At 44.4% G+C, this 19,574-nt stretch overlaps 1 protein-coding gene, 1 non-coding gene and 1 pseudogene across 2 annotated transcripts; 1 reads left to right on the forward strand and 2 right to left on the reverse strand.

Moving 5' to 3' along the window:
* Positions 1-1,396: 1,396 nt before the first annotated feature.
* Positions 1,397-18,045, reverse strand: TSPAN1 (tetraspanin 1). Its single transcript, XM_053392574.1, has 8 exons — positions 17,945-18,045; positions 16,874-16,938; positions 9,891-10,097; positions 8,966-9,040; positions 6,678-6,776; positions 4,574-4,711; positions 3,676-3,759; positions 1,397-2,770 (listed from the first exon to the last, which is right to left on the reverse strand). The coding sequence occupies exons 2-8, from the start codon at positions 16,928-16,930 to the stop codon at positions 2,717-2,719; spliced, it is 714 nt and encodes a 237-aa protein (XP_053248549.1). The 5' UTR covers positions 16,931-16,938; positions 17,945-18,045; the 3' UTR covers positions 1,397-2,716.
* LOC128416774 (uncharacterized) lies at positions 5,049-5,199 on the reverse strand (annotated as a pseudogene).
* An 839-nt stretch (positions 18,046-18,884) lies between the features above and the next one.
* Positions 18,885-18,960, forward strand: TRNAN-GUU (transfer RNA asparagine (anticodon GUU)). The gene has a single exon. It is a non-coding gene; the product is annotated as a tRNA-Asn (tRNA).
* Positions 18,961-19,574: the final 614 nt, after the last annotated feature.

Consider the following 19,574-nt stretch of genomic DNA (forward strand, 5'->3'; position numbering starts at 1 on the left):
TTGGGAGCACCTTTTGACATTCCACAATCATAATCAAAGTTTCAGAGACACAGTCTCATGTTCACCCACTTACCACAGCAGCTTTGCTTCCTTACACAATACCACCTTCTCCTGGATACGACTTACAACAATCCATATTCACGCCCAGTGCTTTTTTGCTTTTTTTTTGAGGCGGTATGTGCTGGTACACCTTACCAGCACCTCTTTCGCCCCCTGCACTGCCCCTTGGCCTGCTGCCACTTCCACAGCAGCAGACACAGCATCTTGGAGGTGCTTTGACACAACCCTTTTACGATCACCAAAGCACCTTCCAGGAAGGTGCCTGGCGATCAAAAAAAGGTCGTGCCAGAGCAGAGGCACTTTGGGGCAACACTTTTACAATCACCCGGAAGGCACTTTTCCAGGTTTCATCTGAAGTTCAAGTCCCACACCACAGTGCGAAGCAGCAAATGCTATCGCAGCACTTCAGACCAATTGGAGTTATTTTTAATTGAACCTGAGCCTCTTTGGTCCAAGTCCAACACTTCACCATCAGCATTCCAGTGCATTTCCAAGAATGATTTTTAAAATATTTGTTTTCATTACACATATACGATAGCATTGCATTCCATGTTTATCAGACAAGGAGTTTCCCCAGGTTCTCATGTCAATATGGTACCTTCAAGTGGGTGAAACTCATTGGCATCTGCACAGCACTGCAGATGGGTATAACTCAGGTGCAATGACTGGCAGGGTCTGACTCACCTGCCTCAGCGGAGATCTTTCCTGCCCCAGCAGCAATCGTAAGCAAATGAAGTCCTCAGTGTTATTACAATGCAAGGGGTACCTTACACCTCCTAAATATAAGCACAAAGTTCCATTTCTGTTGTGCCAAGTATTTCATGTTGAAAAGATCCACACACAGGACACAATAGTAAGCCATGGCACTACTTATGAAGCTGTCCCAAGAACCCATCTTATTCTCCAGTGTGTCACTTTTGAACGTTAGTGCACTAGAGAAAGAAAAGAGTAATGCTAAGAACAAAATCAAATGGAAAGTAATCTGAATGAAAAGAGAAATGAACATCCCATTTTTGGCTACCCGAGATCATAAAACCTTTTAAAATCAATCCTGAGTTCATTTGGCATCCTCAGTTATCTATTACGACCCTGCCCAAGGCTGACTTTTTGTTTCCAGTGATGTTTATTCAAAGTTGCTTTCCTTCCACCAGCTGGACTGCTCTTAAGCACCAGGAGTAATAGATCAACTGCAGGGCCTTAAACCAAGATCCTCTCCCTCCCCATTTCCCCCTTCTAAAGAGGTCTTCAATGGAGAGAAATGCTGTGTTTCTACAGATGTTCCGAATAATTTTTTTCATTCTCTAATGTGCTGCAAAGCATCCATGACCACGATGTATAATTAAATAGTAGATTTTATTGCAATAGTCAAACATGCAAAACAAAATGATTTTGTAGGTAGATTATAAATTAAATTGTATCCACAAAGTGTACAAAAATAAAGGGCTAAGTCAATATACAAGAGAGCTAAGTTCTATGGGGGGGCTCCCTTCAGGTAGAGCCAGCTCAACCAGACACCCATACAGGTTTTGGTAAGTCACACTGATCATGTCAGCATGGAGTGGGGTGGGGTGAGGAATAGGAAAAAGGCAGGCAACTCCCCATATACACCAACCTGCGGAGAGGGATTGAAGCATCCAGTGCTTTTTTTCTAAAAAAATGTTTAGGGGTACTCTTGTTTGGCTGCTCCCCCTCCTACTCACCCCCTTCCTCCCAACAACCCCCAGACAAGGGACTCGAGGCAGCGCTGGCACTGAGAGGACTGGAAGGCCCCTGGCGACGTGGGGTCCGCTTCAGCGAGGAGGGGCGAGTGCTTGCAGGCTGGCTCTAACCCGGCAAGAGGAGGAGGAGGAGCAGAGCCATCGCCTCCACCGCAGCCACCCCCAGACTCCCCTCCCTGGGCACCAGTGGGGAGAATGATGGAGCTCCAGTCCGCACTGCTACTGTGGAGACAGCTGGCATGTCGATTTGTCCGTTGGTCAGTCAGGGCAAAGCAAAATGTTTAGGGGTATGTGTCCCCCTCTGTCCCCATAGAAAAAAAGCACTGGAAGTATCATATCACCATTCTCCATAGCCACGCACCTTTTTTCCCAGCCATTTACAGCAGCGTATGGGTCTTTGCTAGTCTCCTGTGTTGTGCTGGTATTTTGTGTTGTGGAATAAAGGCCATGTTGATTCCCATTTATACTCCATGGAGATGGGAGTCTTATTATTTGCAAATGAATGCAACCGGAGCCTTTGAAAGCCACCAGCAGCATTCTGGGCCATTTACTCTCCTAGAGAGTATTTCAGGATGGCAGGTATCAAAGCCAGTGGAAAGCCCCCTCAACTCTACTGTGGCAGAGACCGTATTTAGAAGATAGAAACGCTGATGGTTTTTCTCCCCACCCCACCCCACCCCACCCCCAGTCTTTGATTCAGTTATTACCAGCTTTCAATATAAAAGCTGCTTGTGCTATTACAGAAGCTTCATATCAAACCACTTTTCATTTATGTTCACACTACAGATTCCAGCTCGGTAGAGTCAAAGAATTAATCACACGGCATGCCTCAGGCCCGAGAAATGTTTGATTGATGTGGACACAGGTTAAGGAAAGGTTGCTATGTGTGCCGTTCTCTTGCCCCCTGCCAGGGCGATCCTCCTAGCCTTCTAGCCCAGTCATTTCTCATCCAGGCGACAATAAAGGTACATCGCTACAGCCATTGCTGCAACCTGGAAAGAGGAGAAAAAGCTTGAGTTTCTACACATCCCGTCCAAGTGCTTTACACAGGCATTGTAGAATTAAAGAAAGTGAAGGCAGCTCCTTGTGCTCTTTATTACATCGAAAGAGGAAGCAGGATAACACTGTAAACAAAGACCTGGCACAGCCTTAAAAAGAGAGAAGAATTGATCAAATTTCTAGCCTGCAATTTAAGATCAGAGAACCATCCAATTCAGGATGAGAGGAGCTACCCTTCCTGCCCACACATTAACAACTAGTTTCCACCATATGAGAGAGCAATATATTCCTCCAAAATTCTTGGGGTTTTTCCCCCCCTGCGCCAAAAGAAGCCAACACCATGCCAAGGAAGTCTGCCCAGCAAGGACAAGGCCAGGCTCCTCCACACACAGTACAGTAGCACTTGCACATCTGTTGTGCAATATGATAGTCTCCTGGAAGAGGTTTCTGGTGTGGGAGCTTGGGTAAGGGATCAAGTCTTTAAGAATCCAACAGCACACATACTCCTCCCTACCCTAGCACTGCTTATTCCTTTCTGCTCTCACAACTTACAGGACTATTCACATCACTATATATCTAACTGTGAAGTAGTAACATGCTGCCCAGTGTGAAATAGGTTCTAGAATGAACAGCCACGGGTGGCTCTTTAGGCCTACGCTTCAAATATCCTGTGGCATGCAAGCAAGAAAAGGTGCCAGGATTATGATGGTGGTAACCTTTTCATCATCAAGTGGTCACCGGGTACATGACTAGGAACCATAACCAGCAATAACATCTACCGTTACATCTCATCATTGGGGGCAAATGCTTCACTACAAAGAGCATCGTCTTTCGTGGCCACCAGGTCACGACAGTTGAATGGTGGCAGCAGCAGCACAAATCCGTTTAGTCAACCTACCTCCAATGCACAGATCCCAGCTGCAACTCCACCTACTACACCAGCATTCTTGCGTATTTCGGACAGCAACTGAGGGAAGCAGCCCTAGGAATTTTTTGAAAAAGAAAATAGTATAAAAAGTAAGTCAAATCCACTGCAACGCCATTTGACATGATCAAGCAAGTGACACAAATCAGAAATGAGTAATAGTTCCCCTTAGAGGAATTTCATAGGGAAATTACCCAGATGCTCCAAGAAGACTTTGATTTTTGGGGAGAGGGTGGGTTCAATCATTTGGCAAAACTCACTGACCAAGGCCACGGGAAGCAAAGAGGGAGAAAAGTATTACCTACATGCAAAGCTGCAGAGGTTTCCAGGTGCTAGCCAGAGTCAGCAACAACTTTAGACTGTAGTAGCACTAGATGGCCAGTCGTCATAGACGACACCCAGGAGCAAGGCCAAAGGACACCCACCCATCATTATATATTTCAAAATGTTTACACCCCACCATTTAAAAACAAAACACACATTTTAATACACATATTGGGGGCAGCAGTACAGTCCTCTACTAACCATCAAAGGTGGTGAGGGGAAATGCAACAGACCCACTAAAAATTTGTTGTGGTCCCCCAGAAATCTCATCCCCAGAGACTCTGGGAAGTCCCCCAAATCTGCCAGCAAATTCCTGTTCAGCTGGAATTCACCAAAAGTTTTGTGTCTCAGCAGTGAGATTGACAGCTTGTCAGAAGATGAACTGTTACCCTCATGGCAAGATGCACTTCCCCAAGACAGAGGCTTCATAAATATGCAGCATCTTCCCTCAACACACAAGAGTCAGCAAAGGTTATTTCCCGCCTATTCACCGTCCTTCACATCAAAATGTAGTGAGAAAAACAACACCACTCATTTGTTTTCTTACTGGCATATTTTTTTTCTCGGCGTTGACTTCAGTGCAACGAGCCACACTTCCACAGCAGAATGGTGGATACTCATTGTTCTTCTCATAGTAGTAGGAACCAGTGAAGTCTGTGTAATTCATTAGACCACAGCATTTCAACTGAAGAGGAGAATGTAAAGAGAGAGAAAAAAAGGGGGCGTAACTCACCACAGTATAGCCTTTACATCCTAGAGTCCTAAATGGCAACTGGTAATCAAATAATTGTCCCAGTGTCTCATTAGGAGAGCCTTTTCTTCAAGATGGAGAAGAACTATGTGGTAACTTAGACAACAATGACCCCTCTGGGACATGAATCTGCATAGAACTGGAAATGAATGACTCACACTTACTCTAACACTCCCTCACATTCTTTCTAAACTGTAAATACAATGTACATATACAGAGTGCTTACACATCATGCACTACAAGACCCAACATTTCAACCAATTGAGCATGTCTCTGAAAAGTAAGAGATTTTGTGAATACATCAGCAACGACCATTTTGCTTTCACATTATTGCATATTTATTTATTTATTTATTTTTCAATTAGCAATCATCGCGCCTCAGATTAACCTCATTGGCTATGATACTGCCACTGTGCAAAGCTGCAATACAGTGGTACCTCAGGTTACATACACTTCAGGTTACATATGCTTCAGGTTTCAGACTCCGCTAACCCAGAAATAGTGCTTCAGGTTAAGAACTCTGCTTCAGGATGAGAACAGAAATCGTGCTCTGGCAGCGCGGCGGCAGCAGGAGGTCCCATTAACTAAAGTGGTGCTTCAGGTTAAGAACAGTTTCAGGTTAAGTACGGACCTCCGGAACGAATTAAGTACTTAACCCGAGGTACCACTGTATTGCAACTGTATCAAATTTTGTTTCACACTTTCTCTCATGTTTCAGAACTTTATGTCCACGTGTTTTGTTCTACCCTTAAACTGATCAGACTCTGCCATTGAAATGGTTGCTTGATTGTCTTCTGCTACCTGTATTGGAAGTACACACTTGACTCCTATGTCAGTAAGAATTTTTACGTAACATACCAATTCATTACACAGATCTGATATGCCATTATATTCAGCCTCTGTGGAAAAATTAGTTACACTCCCTTGTTTTCTGGAGTTTTACCCAACTAGGGAATTGCCAGATTTAAACACCAACCCAGGCACTGACTTTCTGCCTGGTAAATTTGACCAATCGCTGTCTACAAAACACTTTAGTTCCTCTGGTCCTGAGGACAACAACTTAAGACAATAATCACGTGTTCCTTGTAGATATGTGAAAACATGAGTTAACCCTTTCCAAGCCACTTCAGTAGGCTTACTTACAAACCTACTCAATATTCCAAGAGAATAACTGAAAGAGGGATCACTTTGCAGCTTAAAAAAACAAAGAGCAATCCAACAGCCTTGCCTCCTAGGGTTACCCATTCCTCCAACATATTAACACAGGCAGCCCTTGCAGCTATCTGACTAGGACAGCAGCCCAAGCATTAGGACTTAGAGTTCACCAAGATTCTTCCCATGCTTGTCATGGCATTGGAATGGGCCTTTCAGCTAACATAGCAACCCTAGACTCAAAGCTTCTTCTAGGCAACTAAGCCTTCAGGGTAAGACAACCCAGCTTGCTCCCAATAGTTATTACGTATATATAGTATCTCCCTATTCTCCATGTATTCTCCAATAAGGCCTGCTCCACTGCAATGATAAACTCAGCTGTCCTGGTGGGCAGTTCTATCCTGAACATTCAGGAACTAAAATTACTATTCACCTTCAAAATTGGTTCTCCAGCTTCTGGCATGTATTAAAACCCCTTGTAACCTCTTGCTGCTCTTCTCTAAATGCTCTCTTTGTACGCACTTCATCATTTGCAAATAAAAGCCACATCCAGTAGTTTTAAAAGACAGGCTGAGTCCAAGAATAAGAATGCCATTGTCCCCTTTGGTATCGTGCCGGCTACTATAAAAACAACCCTGGAACGCATTTGGGTTTCCATCTAAGTCAAGCAGAATACCAAGGACAATCAATCATCACTGCCACTTTACCAATTCTTCATAGTCCCAAGCTGTTCTGTGGGCCAACTTACATCTTCCATTGTTTTGTTCCATACTGTAGTGAGGTCAGGGGACTTCCCATACTCTTTTTTCAATAACTGTGTCACTGTTCCTTGAAGTATAGTCTCGGCCTGGAAGGAGGTGGGAGATAATGGACAACAGCATGTCAGAACACACTGGTAAACTCAAATCCCAAATTGCAGGCAGTGCACATCCCGAACAAGATCTGTTGGGATCGGTAACCTGAATTCCTTTTCTAAAGAGCAACATTTTTGGAGCTTTTGTATATTTAGGGTTGTATATATTTAGGGTTGCCATATTTTGAAGAGCAAAAAAAGAGGGCACTATGATGACTCACACTTAAAATACTCTTACTATATGTAGGCTATAGAAGCTGTGATATATTGCTGAGGGGGGACAGGAGAAGAGAAGAGGAAAGCAAGTCTTCAGCCATCTGTTATGTCTATATCTCATCCAGAAAGTATAGCCAGAGACATTTTGGCAAATTACAAAATCCACCCAGACAGAAATTTTACCCCTGAAAAGGAGGGCATGTCCTAGAAAGAGAGGACACATAGCAACCCTATTAACCCCTAAGCCTTAAATGCCAACCTGGTCTAAACCCTATGCCTTAAAGGCCAAACTTTAATATCTTTTTTTATCTGTCTGCCCCATTCTTTTTATGATATGGGGCTGTGGGGTAAGAAGGGCCCCAGATCTTCCCTGCCTTATTCCCCCCCCCCATACTCTCACCCAATTCACCTTTAGAATAGCCAGGTTCGCTTTTGGTAAAACTGCCTGAAGTTCCCCTCATTATATTATTTAGTAGTAGTAGAAGTAGTAGTTGTTGTTGTTATACACCGCCCTTCATCCAAAGATCTCAGGGTGGTTCACAAGATAAAAAAAGATATTAAAGTTTGGCCCAGTCACCTTCCATTTTATACATGAGCAAACATGGCTGTTCAGTTACTTTTAGGCTGCATACATCCTATAATTTTAAAGCACATTGGAAGCACATTGTTCCTCCTCAAATAATTCTAGGAACTATAGTTCACCCCTCACAGAGTTACAATTCCCAGTAACCCAGCAAGGAATTCAGGCTATGCTACCTGTGGATAACAACTAATTTTTTTTGTCAGGGATACACACAGCAACAACATGATATATTGCTAGGAAAAGCAGGAACTGAAAACAGATCGTTCTGAAAATGGGAGGTTGAAGTGCAAATATTAAACCGTGACAAACAAAGCTGGTCTTTGACTCTTATTTACATTTAAGTTAAAGAACCCTTGCAGGAGGGGGGAAGAGAAGGTTTCAGGTTTCCTTCACCCTTAATTCCCTTTTGATGTTAACAATTAGGATCTCCCTGAAGTTCTTGCAAATTAGCCAGACCCATGATTCTGTGTGTATCAGCAAAATAATCAAAAGTTTAAATGAATTTAAACAAAACCCAGTTTGTTTCTAGACAGATGAAAGTCCAAACTAGGAGCAGCCATCTCTTCTTATAGATCAAGAAAATCATCCTGGTATAAATTTAAATTCTCAATAAATAAATAAATAAATAAATAAATAAATAGGAAAGTCTCTTTGTATTGCCACATATGCCTTTATTTGGAGATTTGTGTACCACCCCAACCTAGAAGTTCCAAACCATTAAGTAAATCAAAACCAATTCATTGAATGAAGGTATTTAATGTTCCCAAATGCAACATACAAAAACCATTAAGATATGTCAATGTCCAAAACACTGATGTAGGGATTTTGCTACTTTCAATAAACTTTGGCTTGAACTACTCTTTGTAGCATTTCTCAACTGCACACCTTCCCCTAAAAGAGCCATGTGATACAGTGGTTGGAGTGTTGTTCAAGGACTTGGAGACCAGGGTTAAAATGCTGTACCCACTCCACCAGGAACCTCAGCAGGAGACTCTGGGCCAGTCATGGCCTCTCAGCCTAACCTACCTCACAGGATTGTTGTGAGGGAAAAGTGGGGAGGGAAAGGACCATGTCTGCAACCCTGAGCTACTTGGAGGAAAGGCGAGGTTCTAAATGTAATTGTGAATAAATAAATAATAGCATAGCATTATTTCAGCAGAGGCTAGGAAATAAGGTGTGTGTTGTTTTGTTTTGTTTTGTTTTGTTTTGTTTTCCCCCAATACTGAAAGCCTATCACTCAAAGAGGGAGTGTTTTGAGACTTACAAAGGCACTTACACCAAATGCTTTGAAGCAGCCAGAAGCTGAAACATCTACAGGCTAGGACAGCTACTTCAAGACTAAGCCACTTGTTCCATACTCATCCCTCTACTCCATGTTACTTACAAGAGAAGTGTAGACCAGGGCCACCACTGCAGCAGCAACTTCTATTATGAAGATGATCAGGACAATTGAGAAGAACTAGGAGGGAAGAGAGCATAGGGTCAGATTGTTCACTCCATAAAGTGTCAAATACAAGAAAAAGGCAAGGACTGTTTGGATCGCTTGGGCAAGTGTGCTATACAGCTATCTTACCTTTCCAAGGATACCTAGCTACAAGTCTTCAAGAATTTGCAAATGGCACAAAGAGGGACTATCAACACCATGTTCTAGTGGGGATTTTCCACTGCTCTGGACTTCCTTATGTAGTATGAGGAGACATAGACCTGGATCTCCCACAAGAAAGAGACGCAAGCACTTCTTCAAATCATAGCCTGGCTTCCTAGATCTTTCAGCATACTGAAACACATTTTCATCTCAGTGCACCAGTTCTGACTTTTCTCAGATCACTCTAGAACACATATATAGCCACAACTTCCTCATCAGATGAGAAGGCTTAATATTCACATGTCTGTTTTCTCTTAGCAAGAAGAGGAAGGAAGTGGGGATCAAGAAACATGAAGGCAACTCCAAGTGCCACTATTCTATCTATGGGTAACAGATTTGATGACTTAGGATCCCTTCCTTCCTGAGTCAAGCATTCAGACAGCTTGTCTGACCCAGGGGTAGCCAACCTGGCACCTTCCAGATTGGTTGTTGACTACAGCTCCCATCATTCCTGGCCCCTGGCTATGCTGCCTGGGGCTGATGGAAGCTGAGACTCCAACATCATCTGGAGGGCCACATATTAGCCAACCCTGCTATAAGAGGACAGGTTTCCCCAATGTCTTCAATGCTCAAGTTTATCAACATGCACGTTTCCTAAAAGCAACACAACTGTACGCATCTGCAGCAGGCAAGAGATGGAAATTGCTTAATGTCTGCATTTTACCATGATGAGGAGGCACTTGCTCTCCTTCTGAGCGCCACAGCATCCTAGGAAGCCCAACAAAAACAAGACGGCTCCAATGGCAATGAGAAGGTAGCCCACATTCACAAACTGCAGGACACTGGAGGACAAAGGGCCAAACGTGCTGACAAAGTTGCTACTGTCAACACTGACCCAGATCCCAATGCCCAGGAGTGCTCCTCCGCCAATCTAGGAAAGAAAGAAAATAGAGTTATTTCAAAATGTAGGTACTGGAAACACACACAGTGACCCATAATTATGACACTTGAAGCCTATGCAACAGATGGCACCCACCTAGCTGCAAACAGCTCACTAGGCTACATATTGTACGTAGCCTGTCAAGTTGAAGCACTAGACACCTTCCCCTCCACCCGATTTTTGCAGTCCCAGGCAGGCAACAGAAAATGAGATTCACGAGACCTTCATAGGTCATCCTACATAGCTGAAGGGCAGCATTTAACTTGGCAAGGCACAAGGTGTGCAGGTTTGCTGTACCTGAACCAGACAGGTTAGTGGAGACAACCTTTACAACTATTATTAGCCGTATAAAAGACTCTATACAACAACAGCTGCCCTTTGAAGCTTTTTCTTTAAAAAAAGAATGAAACTTCTCACAAGACATTAGGAAATGTAGGCTTCTGCCCACCAGCCATCATTGGCAAGAGTGCAAGCCTTCTCCTATTCATTTTATTAATAAGACAAAGAGCCACCCCAACGTTGAGAGTGCTTAGGGAAACAATTGGGACTATCAGTAGTAACTATTAATTCCAGGGCATTTCCTAATTTTTCTCGGTTCTCATCAACAAAAATGTCTAGTCATGAAGATGCAGGGGGTCAGGAGTCCACAGATCAAGTGTGCATGAATTTTGGCTTTTGTTTCATATACAATTGTACCAGAATGTTGTTAATCTCTTATTTCATAACCTAAGGCTATGCTAGGGACATGTGACCAGAATATCCTTAAAAGAATTAAACTGCCAATACAGAGGCCCTGGATCAGTTTAGGACCGTGATCTTGGAAGTGGTGGGTGGGCTGTCTCTATGTTTCCCCTGCGGAGTAGATAGCAAACTGGGAGAAGTGGCACAGGCAAAACTTACTCCCCACCACAATCCCATTATGATTTGTGGGTTAAGACAGTTTATTTGCCTTTTTTTTTTAATGGAACATCCTGATCATAATTCTCCCATATCATTTCTATCTCATGAAGTACAGAGGGACAACATGTGTAGGCACTCATTGTTCACTGGTTTCTAGAGTTCAAACAAATAAACTGCTTTTGGGGGAGAGAGAAGCAGCAGAGAGAGAGATACAAAAAACAACAACATATCCTTGGTTTTGTCCACATTATTTATGCAGTACTCTTGGTAGATGCGGGACGCGGGTGGCGCTGTGGGTAAAACCTCAGCGCCTAGGACTTGCAGATCATATGGTCGGCGGTTCGAATCCCCGCGGCGGGGTGAGCTCCCGTCGTTCGGTCCCAGCTCCTGCCCACCTAGCAGTTTGAAAGCACCCCTAAGTGCAAGTAGATAAATAGGGACCGCTTTCTAGCGGGAAGGTAACGGCGTTTCCGTGCGCTGCGCTGGTGCTGGCTCGCCAAAACAGCTTCGTCACGCTGGCCACGTGACCTGGAAGTGTCTCCGGACAGCGCTGGCCCCCGGCCTCTTAAGCGAGATGGGCGCGCAACCCCAGAGTCGGTCACGACTGGCCCGCACGGCAGGGGTACCTTTACCTTTACCTTACTCTTGGTAGGTACAGTATATACCTGTGTTTTGTAATGCCTTTTTTATTTTGTAAAATGCACTGTGACCATTTTAGGGGAAGGGCAGTATAGATTTCCCTTAATAAACGAACCCTCAAATAAATACTGGTGCAGGTATTCTGAAGGGATTGGGACCTTAATGGGAAAGACAAGCCCCACACACCTTGTTGAACAGAGGTTCAACAGGCACCACTTTTGTGTTTTAATTTCATCTATCATATCTATAACAGCTAGGAACCTACCCTTTTTCACACAACAAATAGTTTTAGTTGACTCCTATGTCAGGAATAGAATATTGAAATAAGCAACTGGAAGGGCAATGCTATTAGGCCACAATCCTATTTAATTGGGAATAAACCCCACTGAACTGAGCAGGAGTCACTCCTGACTAGACATGTATAGGACTGTTAGTGGCTGAAGAAGCACAGCCTTCTCCTCTTGGCTAAGGAGAGACAGGTTAATTCTAAGTTTAGAACAAGGGTGTCAAAACCAGACAGGACTTCTAAGAGCTGTGTGGATGATGTTTCTCCAGGTGCAGCTTCTTACACCTGTATGGCAAGGTGTGCTTTGCCAAAACTCCCTCTTCTACCTAATCATTAGTGGTTTGCGAATTATTTGCAAACGTTCCAAGGTCTCTTGAATTACAGCAAACCAAGAGGTTGAAGAGTCCCAACACAACAAGAGTCTTTGTCCACTTCCTGATTCCCCCTCTAGGCAAGTCATATCAAAAACCCGCTCCCAAGGCCTTGGTCCCAGTCCTTTGTTTATTTAAAAAAGTGAAGTATGCATTTGGCACCATGCAGAAATAGTCCCAAGCCTTTCAAAGCAATTATCCTTGGCCGGAGCTGCCAGTTTTGTTTGCCCTCAAATAAAAGGGCAGGGCGGACACTGATTCGGTACACACTGAAGAGCAGATTCCAGGTAGGACCTTGTTCATGAAGTGGAGGAAGAGTCAAGACAGCAGCGTTCCACCTTTGTCCTTTGGCAAAGGTGAAAGAGCCAAAGATCAACTATGGCAGTGGGGCAATGATGGGGCAGGGCCAGAGGCAAAAATGAGCAGGCAATGAATGCGAAATTCACCCTTGCACAGAGGCAGTGGCGGATCTTCATGCTCCAGCACCGGGGGGGTAGCGGAGAGCAGGCGGGGGGCGTGGCTGGCATGCGTCCTGGGAACGGGGCATGCCGCACTGCCCGTAAGGGCATGGCATGTGTCCTGGGGGCATGGCGTACCGCCTGTAGGGGCGTGGTGCCCAGCGTGGGTGGAGGGAACATCCGCAATGGCACCCTACCGGGATCGCGCTGCCGGGGGCGGTACACTGCCCCTGCACGTCTCTTCCTCCGCCAGTGCACAGAGGGCTACTTTCTACACACACCCATTCATCTCCATCCAGGCAAGCAAAATGCATTATCAGAATTCAAGGACACATTTCAGCCAGGCAAAAACACTCAAGGAGGATACAAAGCAGGGCCAGTAAAGTGCATCACCTGAGGGCCAGAAGGCTTATAGGGATGTATTTGCCCCCCTCCATGGTGCCTGAGATTCTCCACAGCTGCACTTTACTAGAGCAGGTCTTACTTTACACATGAACCCAACCCCATACCATCAGAAGCCCTTGTATATATACAGCTGTGTGTATATATACACAGAGGACTCTGTCCACATCATCAGGAAGCAACAGGTGGCAGGGTTCCTGCTCATGTGGAAAGAGCCCTCCATGCTTATATGTACAAGGGTTCTGCTCAGAAACCACATGATCATGCAAAGGGGGAAATGCCATTCATAGTCACTGAGCATGCAACCTCACTGCCTGAATGTACCAAATTCCTATTGTCAACCTCTCCCACGTAATTCTTTACCAAGAAGCTTGGTAAAGATAAGAGCAACAAGGGATATTGTTTCCTCTGCTTTCAAGACTCTGAATCAGCAAACCCCCTTTATGAATCTTCCCTTTAAAGAGGAAGTTGCTCCATTCCAAGAACTCTGTCCCCTTGCCAGAGTCTGTTGAAGAAGCCCATTTTGGATCCTGAGGGCAGGAATTAAGGACCACTTCTCTCATGTGAAGACATCTTCCCTATACAGATAAGAGAAGTGGCATATACTCTACCACATATGATTACCATACAAATGGATGCCAGGAAGGCATAGCTGGCACAAACTACCAATGAAGCAATAGAGACAATGTGTGTCGTCTTCATGAGGATGTGCAGAGATGCAACACATGATGGTTCCCCATGTAGACAGCAGCCCCCCAGGTTATAAACAGATCTTCTTAGATGCCCATAGCCCAATCTCTTCTTCTGCAGTACCCCACAAATGTAGTAAGAAAGCACTGAAGATATACCCCCATAGTCTACTATTGTATTCATTATATTTTAATATTCCTGTTTATAAACCCAGCATTTGTCAGCACTTACCGACTGGCCTGCCCTGTGTATTATTTTCCTGTTATTTATATTATTTATTAAATTTGTATATTGCCCTTCATCTGCAGATCTCAGGGCAGTAAACAATCTTCCTTTGGGAAACTCAAAGGAGTTCATTTAAAATTGGAGCTAATTCAGGACAAAACTTTTGAGATGATTTGGGTTGCATTCAACTAACTAACTTTTATTTATAGCAAACCCATGGAAATTAATAGACCTAAGTTAGGCATGGCCATTAATTTCAGCAAGGTCAACTCCAAGTAAAAATTAGTTAAATGCAAGCCCTCAGATTTGGTTCTTTTGGAATAAAGGTAACTGGAAGCTAATGGTGTTATCTGTGGTGTGAAATTTACTTACACTTAAAGGTAAAGGGACCCATGACCATTAGGTCCAGTCATGGATGACTCTGAGGTTGCAGTGCTCATCTCGTTTTACTGGCCAAGGGAGCTGGCGTACAGCTTCCGGGTCATGTGGCCAGCATGACTAAGCCGCTTCTGGAGAACCAGAGCAGCGCACGGAAATGCCATTTACCTTCCCACCAGAGCGGTACCTATTATCTACTTTCACTTTGACGTGCTTTCAAACTGCTAAGTTGGCAGGAGCAGGGACTGAGCAAAGGGAGCTCACCCCGTTGTGGGGATTTGAACCGCGGACCTTCTGATTGGCAAGCCTAGGCTCTGTGGTTTAACCCACAGCGCCACCCGCTTATACTTACATACTAGCTAATAATAAAAGGGAAGGTTCACAGAATTAACACACCAACAGATCTTTCTCCCCCATTAAGTTTTAGAGGGGAAAGGGTCCAGGGCTTTGGACTCTACACAGACACTAGTCCCAAGATTGCTGGATTGTTCTCTCTCGCCACCCACTCAGACCCTGAGATCATCACTTCCAGTTGGTTGAAGTGGGAAGACAGACAGTTCTTCAATTCAACTTCCAGAGCTGTCTCCAGCTAGTTTCTATGGTAACAGTTTGGCCCAAACTTACTAACAAAGTAGATACTTAACAGACCTGGCTAAGCTATTTACCCAACAAAAGGAGTAGTTTGGCCATCAACAGTCTCTCTTTCTGCAGAATCCAATCTTATAGCTAGAACAAAAAAGCCGAAAACCTATTTAGTCCAACCGCAAACTTATTACAGAATCTTGCAACACGCCATGGAGCTATTGCTCCGAACATACATACAGATTTCTAAAGCCCTAGATCCCCTCCAGCCTACATAGGGCACTCAACATAATGCAGATCACCTCACAAGAACTCACTTCAGCTAGAGCCCCAGTGCATTTAGGGAGCCACTTGGAAGCTATTCCTGTGGGCTTGCAGGTAGATGAAAAAAGGCAGAGTATGCCAAAGGAATAGGCTTGAGCCAACATAAGAGACTTCCTTGAGAGTATTGCCATTGAGGCACCAGCGGAGTATGTAGGAGGGCGGCTGCACAGCTTGTAGAAACCCTATTAACAGGGCAAACATGAAACCAACACAACACCCACAGAAACCATAAAACCCACTCAGCCTGTCCAGAGACAAGGAAGGAGGCTTGAGAATACATTTTAATGAGCACTTTGGCTTGCGTCATGATAGTGTTCAAGCTACCCATTGCCGTTTTGTGGGCTTGGCCTGCCATTCCATGAAGGCACACCCGTCATCTGGGATCATAAACCACAACCGAATATCACGGTGCTGCATGTGTTTGCCCCATGGGTGTGGCAGCTGAAGAGGCAGCCAAAGTCAGAGGACGTTCCCCACAAGCCAAGCCCCGCATTAGGCAACCGCTCCATGTTGTTCAGTACAAGGTTTATGTGTGAACCAAAACAGCTGTAACTTGTGTAGGTGGACAGATTCTGGATTCCTTGAATGTGCTGTGCAGGACACTGAAAGGCGCAGTAAACCAGATCCAGCACAGAATCAGAAAAGGCCAGCAGGTCATGTGATACAGACTCTTGAGATGTTTATCCTGAGATAAAAGGCACACCTAGGTGAGATTCACACAGTTACTTGGCCTGTAGGGGAAACACATAAAGGTAGCCCTTTGGTATCACTGATCTCCAGCTTTATCTGGTTGTGCCCTAAGACTATTCACAGGTTGTACTTATGGTATGTCTCAGGCACAGTATTTGTAGTTAAAACTCTTCAGTAGCATCAGGGTTCAACAGGTAAAGACCATTGTTCTGATCACTAGAATTGTTACAACAATGACGTGCATCTTGTTAACAAATTATATACGGGAAGCACGCTGCCAAAGAGAAAACCTAATATTTCTTAAAGTAAGATTTGTCCTGTTACCAGTCCTTCTGTTTGGGGATCAGCATGCAGTACAGTGCTAACCCTATTTTCTTAAAAAGTAGGTGTCCTTAGGATTGCTGCCTATACTATATTTCGGCAGTGTACACACCATATGTTTAAACCACATTTCTGCCCCTGCAAATAATAAATAAATCATGGGTTTACTCCTCACAGAGGTGTAATTCCCAGCACCCTTAACCAACCACAGTTCCCTGGATTCTTTTTTGGGTGGCGGCGGGGGGGGGGTGATTTATGTGCTTTAAATGTATGGTATGTATATTGCCTATATCTCTCAAGATCTTTAAAAATACAGACGTGGGGGCTTTAGTAGAGTTACCTAGAAAGCCTTTAGTAGAGTTTACCTATAGTAGGTAAACTACCTATTTAGTAGAGTTACCTATAAAGAAAAACTAGGCATTTTATAGGGTTTGCCTCACCAAGTTATACTTTTACAAGACCAGCTACCTCATGCATAGGGAGAAAAGGGTTAATACTTACCACAATGGCCAGGTTAAATAAGACCATCATGACCTTCAAGAAAGTGAAGCAGCTCATCTTGATTGCTATAAAAATTTAAGGAGAAAGTTAACTAACACCAACTCAAAAGCCTCTTAGTTTAAAGAGGTCTAATCCCAACTCATGATCCAGACATTTGGGCACAGGGTTAGTACATGGTCCAAAGCAAAGAAGGTTTACTAGGAATTCTCATTGGAAGATTCAATGTAGTAAGCATGCTCCAAATTACACCTTCAGAAGCAGGTGGAACTTATGCAAGAGTACACATAATCCAACATGGCCCTCATGCACACAGACACACACACACACACACACACACACACACACAGAGAGAGAGAGAGAGAGAGAGAGAGAGAAACTGCTATGTTCTTCTTCAACTAAATTAAAATACCTTTCTATCTTGAATCAAATCCTCTTTTAGATACATATTTTAGGAAACTTCCTCCCCACTACATTCTACAGAGCATTAGAAAGATACTTTAGTAAATGAAGAAGAAAGCACACCAGAAACAGAACTTTAAGCATCTCTGGTGCCAACAGCACCTTTTGCCATAAGGGAGGGAACCAGTTAATGCCATTTTACCAGGGCAGCAGTGAGGGAAGCAAACACCTGGTGAACTGAGGAGAGGACTTTGAAAAAGATCTTTCCCCTCAACCTCACTTTGCTATCTTCACCTGGGAGGGAATCAAAACAGGGAGCCACAAGACGTTTGGTACCATCAATAGTACTTGGTATTCCTGATCCATCAAAATAGTAGCCTAGTTGTTTACTTTTGTGAACCATGTCAGTTAAAGCAGCAGCTTTACAAACCTTGTACGGTCAATTTTAATAAAAGGCAATTTCTCCTCTTCACATTCCTCTGTAACTTTTGTGGGAAGATTTCAAGGAGGAACCACACTGAAACAAGCCACCCTTAAACGAGGTTTCTGCTTTAAAGGAAGAGACTTGAATCTACTTCGCACACTGATGCCAGTAAACACAGATGAAACACACATCAGTCTCCTTCTTCAACAACAAAACCTTTACAGACTAAAGAAGTTCCCTAGACTCACCTTAAAAGGCAACAACCAACTCGAGAAAAAGACCTGGACAACTCCCAGCTACCTTTCCAGTAGGCAAAGCAGTCAGCTTTTAAAGTAAACTGAACCAGCTGTTGTTTCAGGCTATAATAAATATCCCTTCAGCCTATAAGATGTATCCCTTTTTCAGGCCAATCAAATCTCTTTAAGGGCAAAAACCACACCTCTCTAGCACTTTAAATTTTTTTTTAAAAAAATTAAGCAACAGGGAGTAGAATAGTTTTCTTTATTCTTTACTGCCCTCTGATGGCTGTAGGTGAATATTTATTAATGCATAAGAATTTTTAAATGCTCTTGCACATGCATGTATACCAAGGGCAGCAAAGTCCTGCTACCTGGAAGAGTGTGTGTGTGTGTGTGTGTGTGTGTGTGTGAGAGAGAGAGAGAGAGAGAGAGAGAGAGAGAGAGAGAGTGTTTCTGTGCATGCAAGTGCAGTGCCAAGAGCAGAAATGGAAACTGCTGCCATAGCAGTACATTCCACACCCAGCCATGGTCCTCTCTGCCTTTGCAAGTGGCAGCCTCTGGCGGTGGAATTAAAGGAGGAGCATAACAAGCCATGAGAGGAAGATACACAGTGCTAGACATGCTGGCTTGCTCAAGCCACTCATTCTGCTGCCACTGATGCCAGCAGACATGCTGCCCATCCTGACACCCTGCATGAGCTTGTCAACCACTGTTGTCAACAAGTCCACAAAACCTGGAGAGCAGGCGGGGGCAGGGCTGGCACGCACCCTGGGGGCATGGCATGCCGCCCATGGGGGCATGGCACCCAGCACAGGTGGGGGGAATGGCCGCAATGGCACCCCACCGGGATCGCACTACCGGGGGGCAGTGCCCTCCCCCCGCACTCCTCTTCCTCCGCCAGTGGCTAGGTAGACTTACTTTCTCAAGTGATTTGCTCTACATGGACTGTGCCCTCCTGTGGCGCAACAGGTCAGTGTGTCTGGCTGTTATCCAGATGGTTGGTGGTTCAAGCCCACCCAGGGGCAGAATTCCCACACTGCAGGACCTTAGATGACCCTTGGGGTCCCTTCCAACTCTACTGTTCTCTGATTCTATGACTTTAATATTAATGTATGCAGAATATAAATTCAAAGCTATGAAAGCAGTACCTGCACTGAGCCACTAGGAGGACCTCTGTCATCGCATAAAAAGCCGTGGAGTGCAACCATCTACATGTCAGATTTAAGCCTCACTAAATTCATTCCCTGCCATCTGAGACAATTGTCTCCATTGGCCATAATGGGCCAGCTCTGCTCCCAAGTCAAGAAATTTTTGGTAGCCTTTTGATGTTGGGGACTGAAGAATGGCAACTCACACTAAAACAACCTTAAACAGGCATTCCCAAAAGGCAACGATAGGGACTAGACTGGGAGAATGACATTCCCATCCCAGTATATAGGGACATTTAGAGCATACAGATTTTTAGCAGCCTCTTCCTATAAACAAAAACAGCTCTCCTGCATCAGACCAGAAGCTCATCTGCTCCAGCATCTTATTTCTCAACCACAGTGAGCAACCAGATGCTTACAGGATGTCCACAATCAAATTGTGAGCCAACCCACCCACACAGCAAGATGAGATGACCGCCGGATCCACAGGG

This window comes from Podarcis raffonei, chromosome 6 (assembly GCF_027172205.1).
Source record: "Podarcis raffonei isolate rPodRaf1 chromosome 6, rPodRaf1.pri, whole genome shotgun sequence".
NCBI classification, from domain to species: Eukaryota; Metazoa; Chordata; class Lepidosauria; order Squamata; family Lacertidae; genus Podarcis; species Podarcis raffonei.

What these genes read in the sequence shown, in the direction of transcription:
- TSPAN1 (XM_053392574.1), bottom strand. Translation starts at nt 16,930, where the DNA reads ATGAGCTGCTTCACTTTCTTGAAGGTCATGATGGTCTTATTTAACCTG. An exon ending in TATTTAACCTGGCCATTGTG is followed by an intron (nt 10,098 to 16,873) that starts GTAAGTATTAAC and finishes TTTCTTTCCTAG; the next exon opens with ATTGGCGGAGGAGCACTCCT. An exon ending in GGAACAAAACAATGGAAGAT is followed by an intron (nt 4,712 to 6,677) that starts GTAAGTTGGCCC and finishes TCTCCTCTTCAG; the next exon opens with TTGAAATGCTGTGGTCTAAT.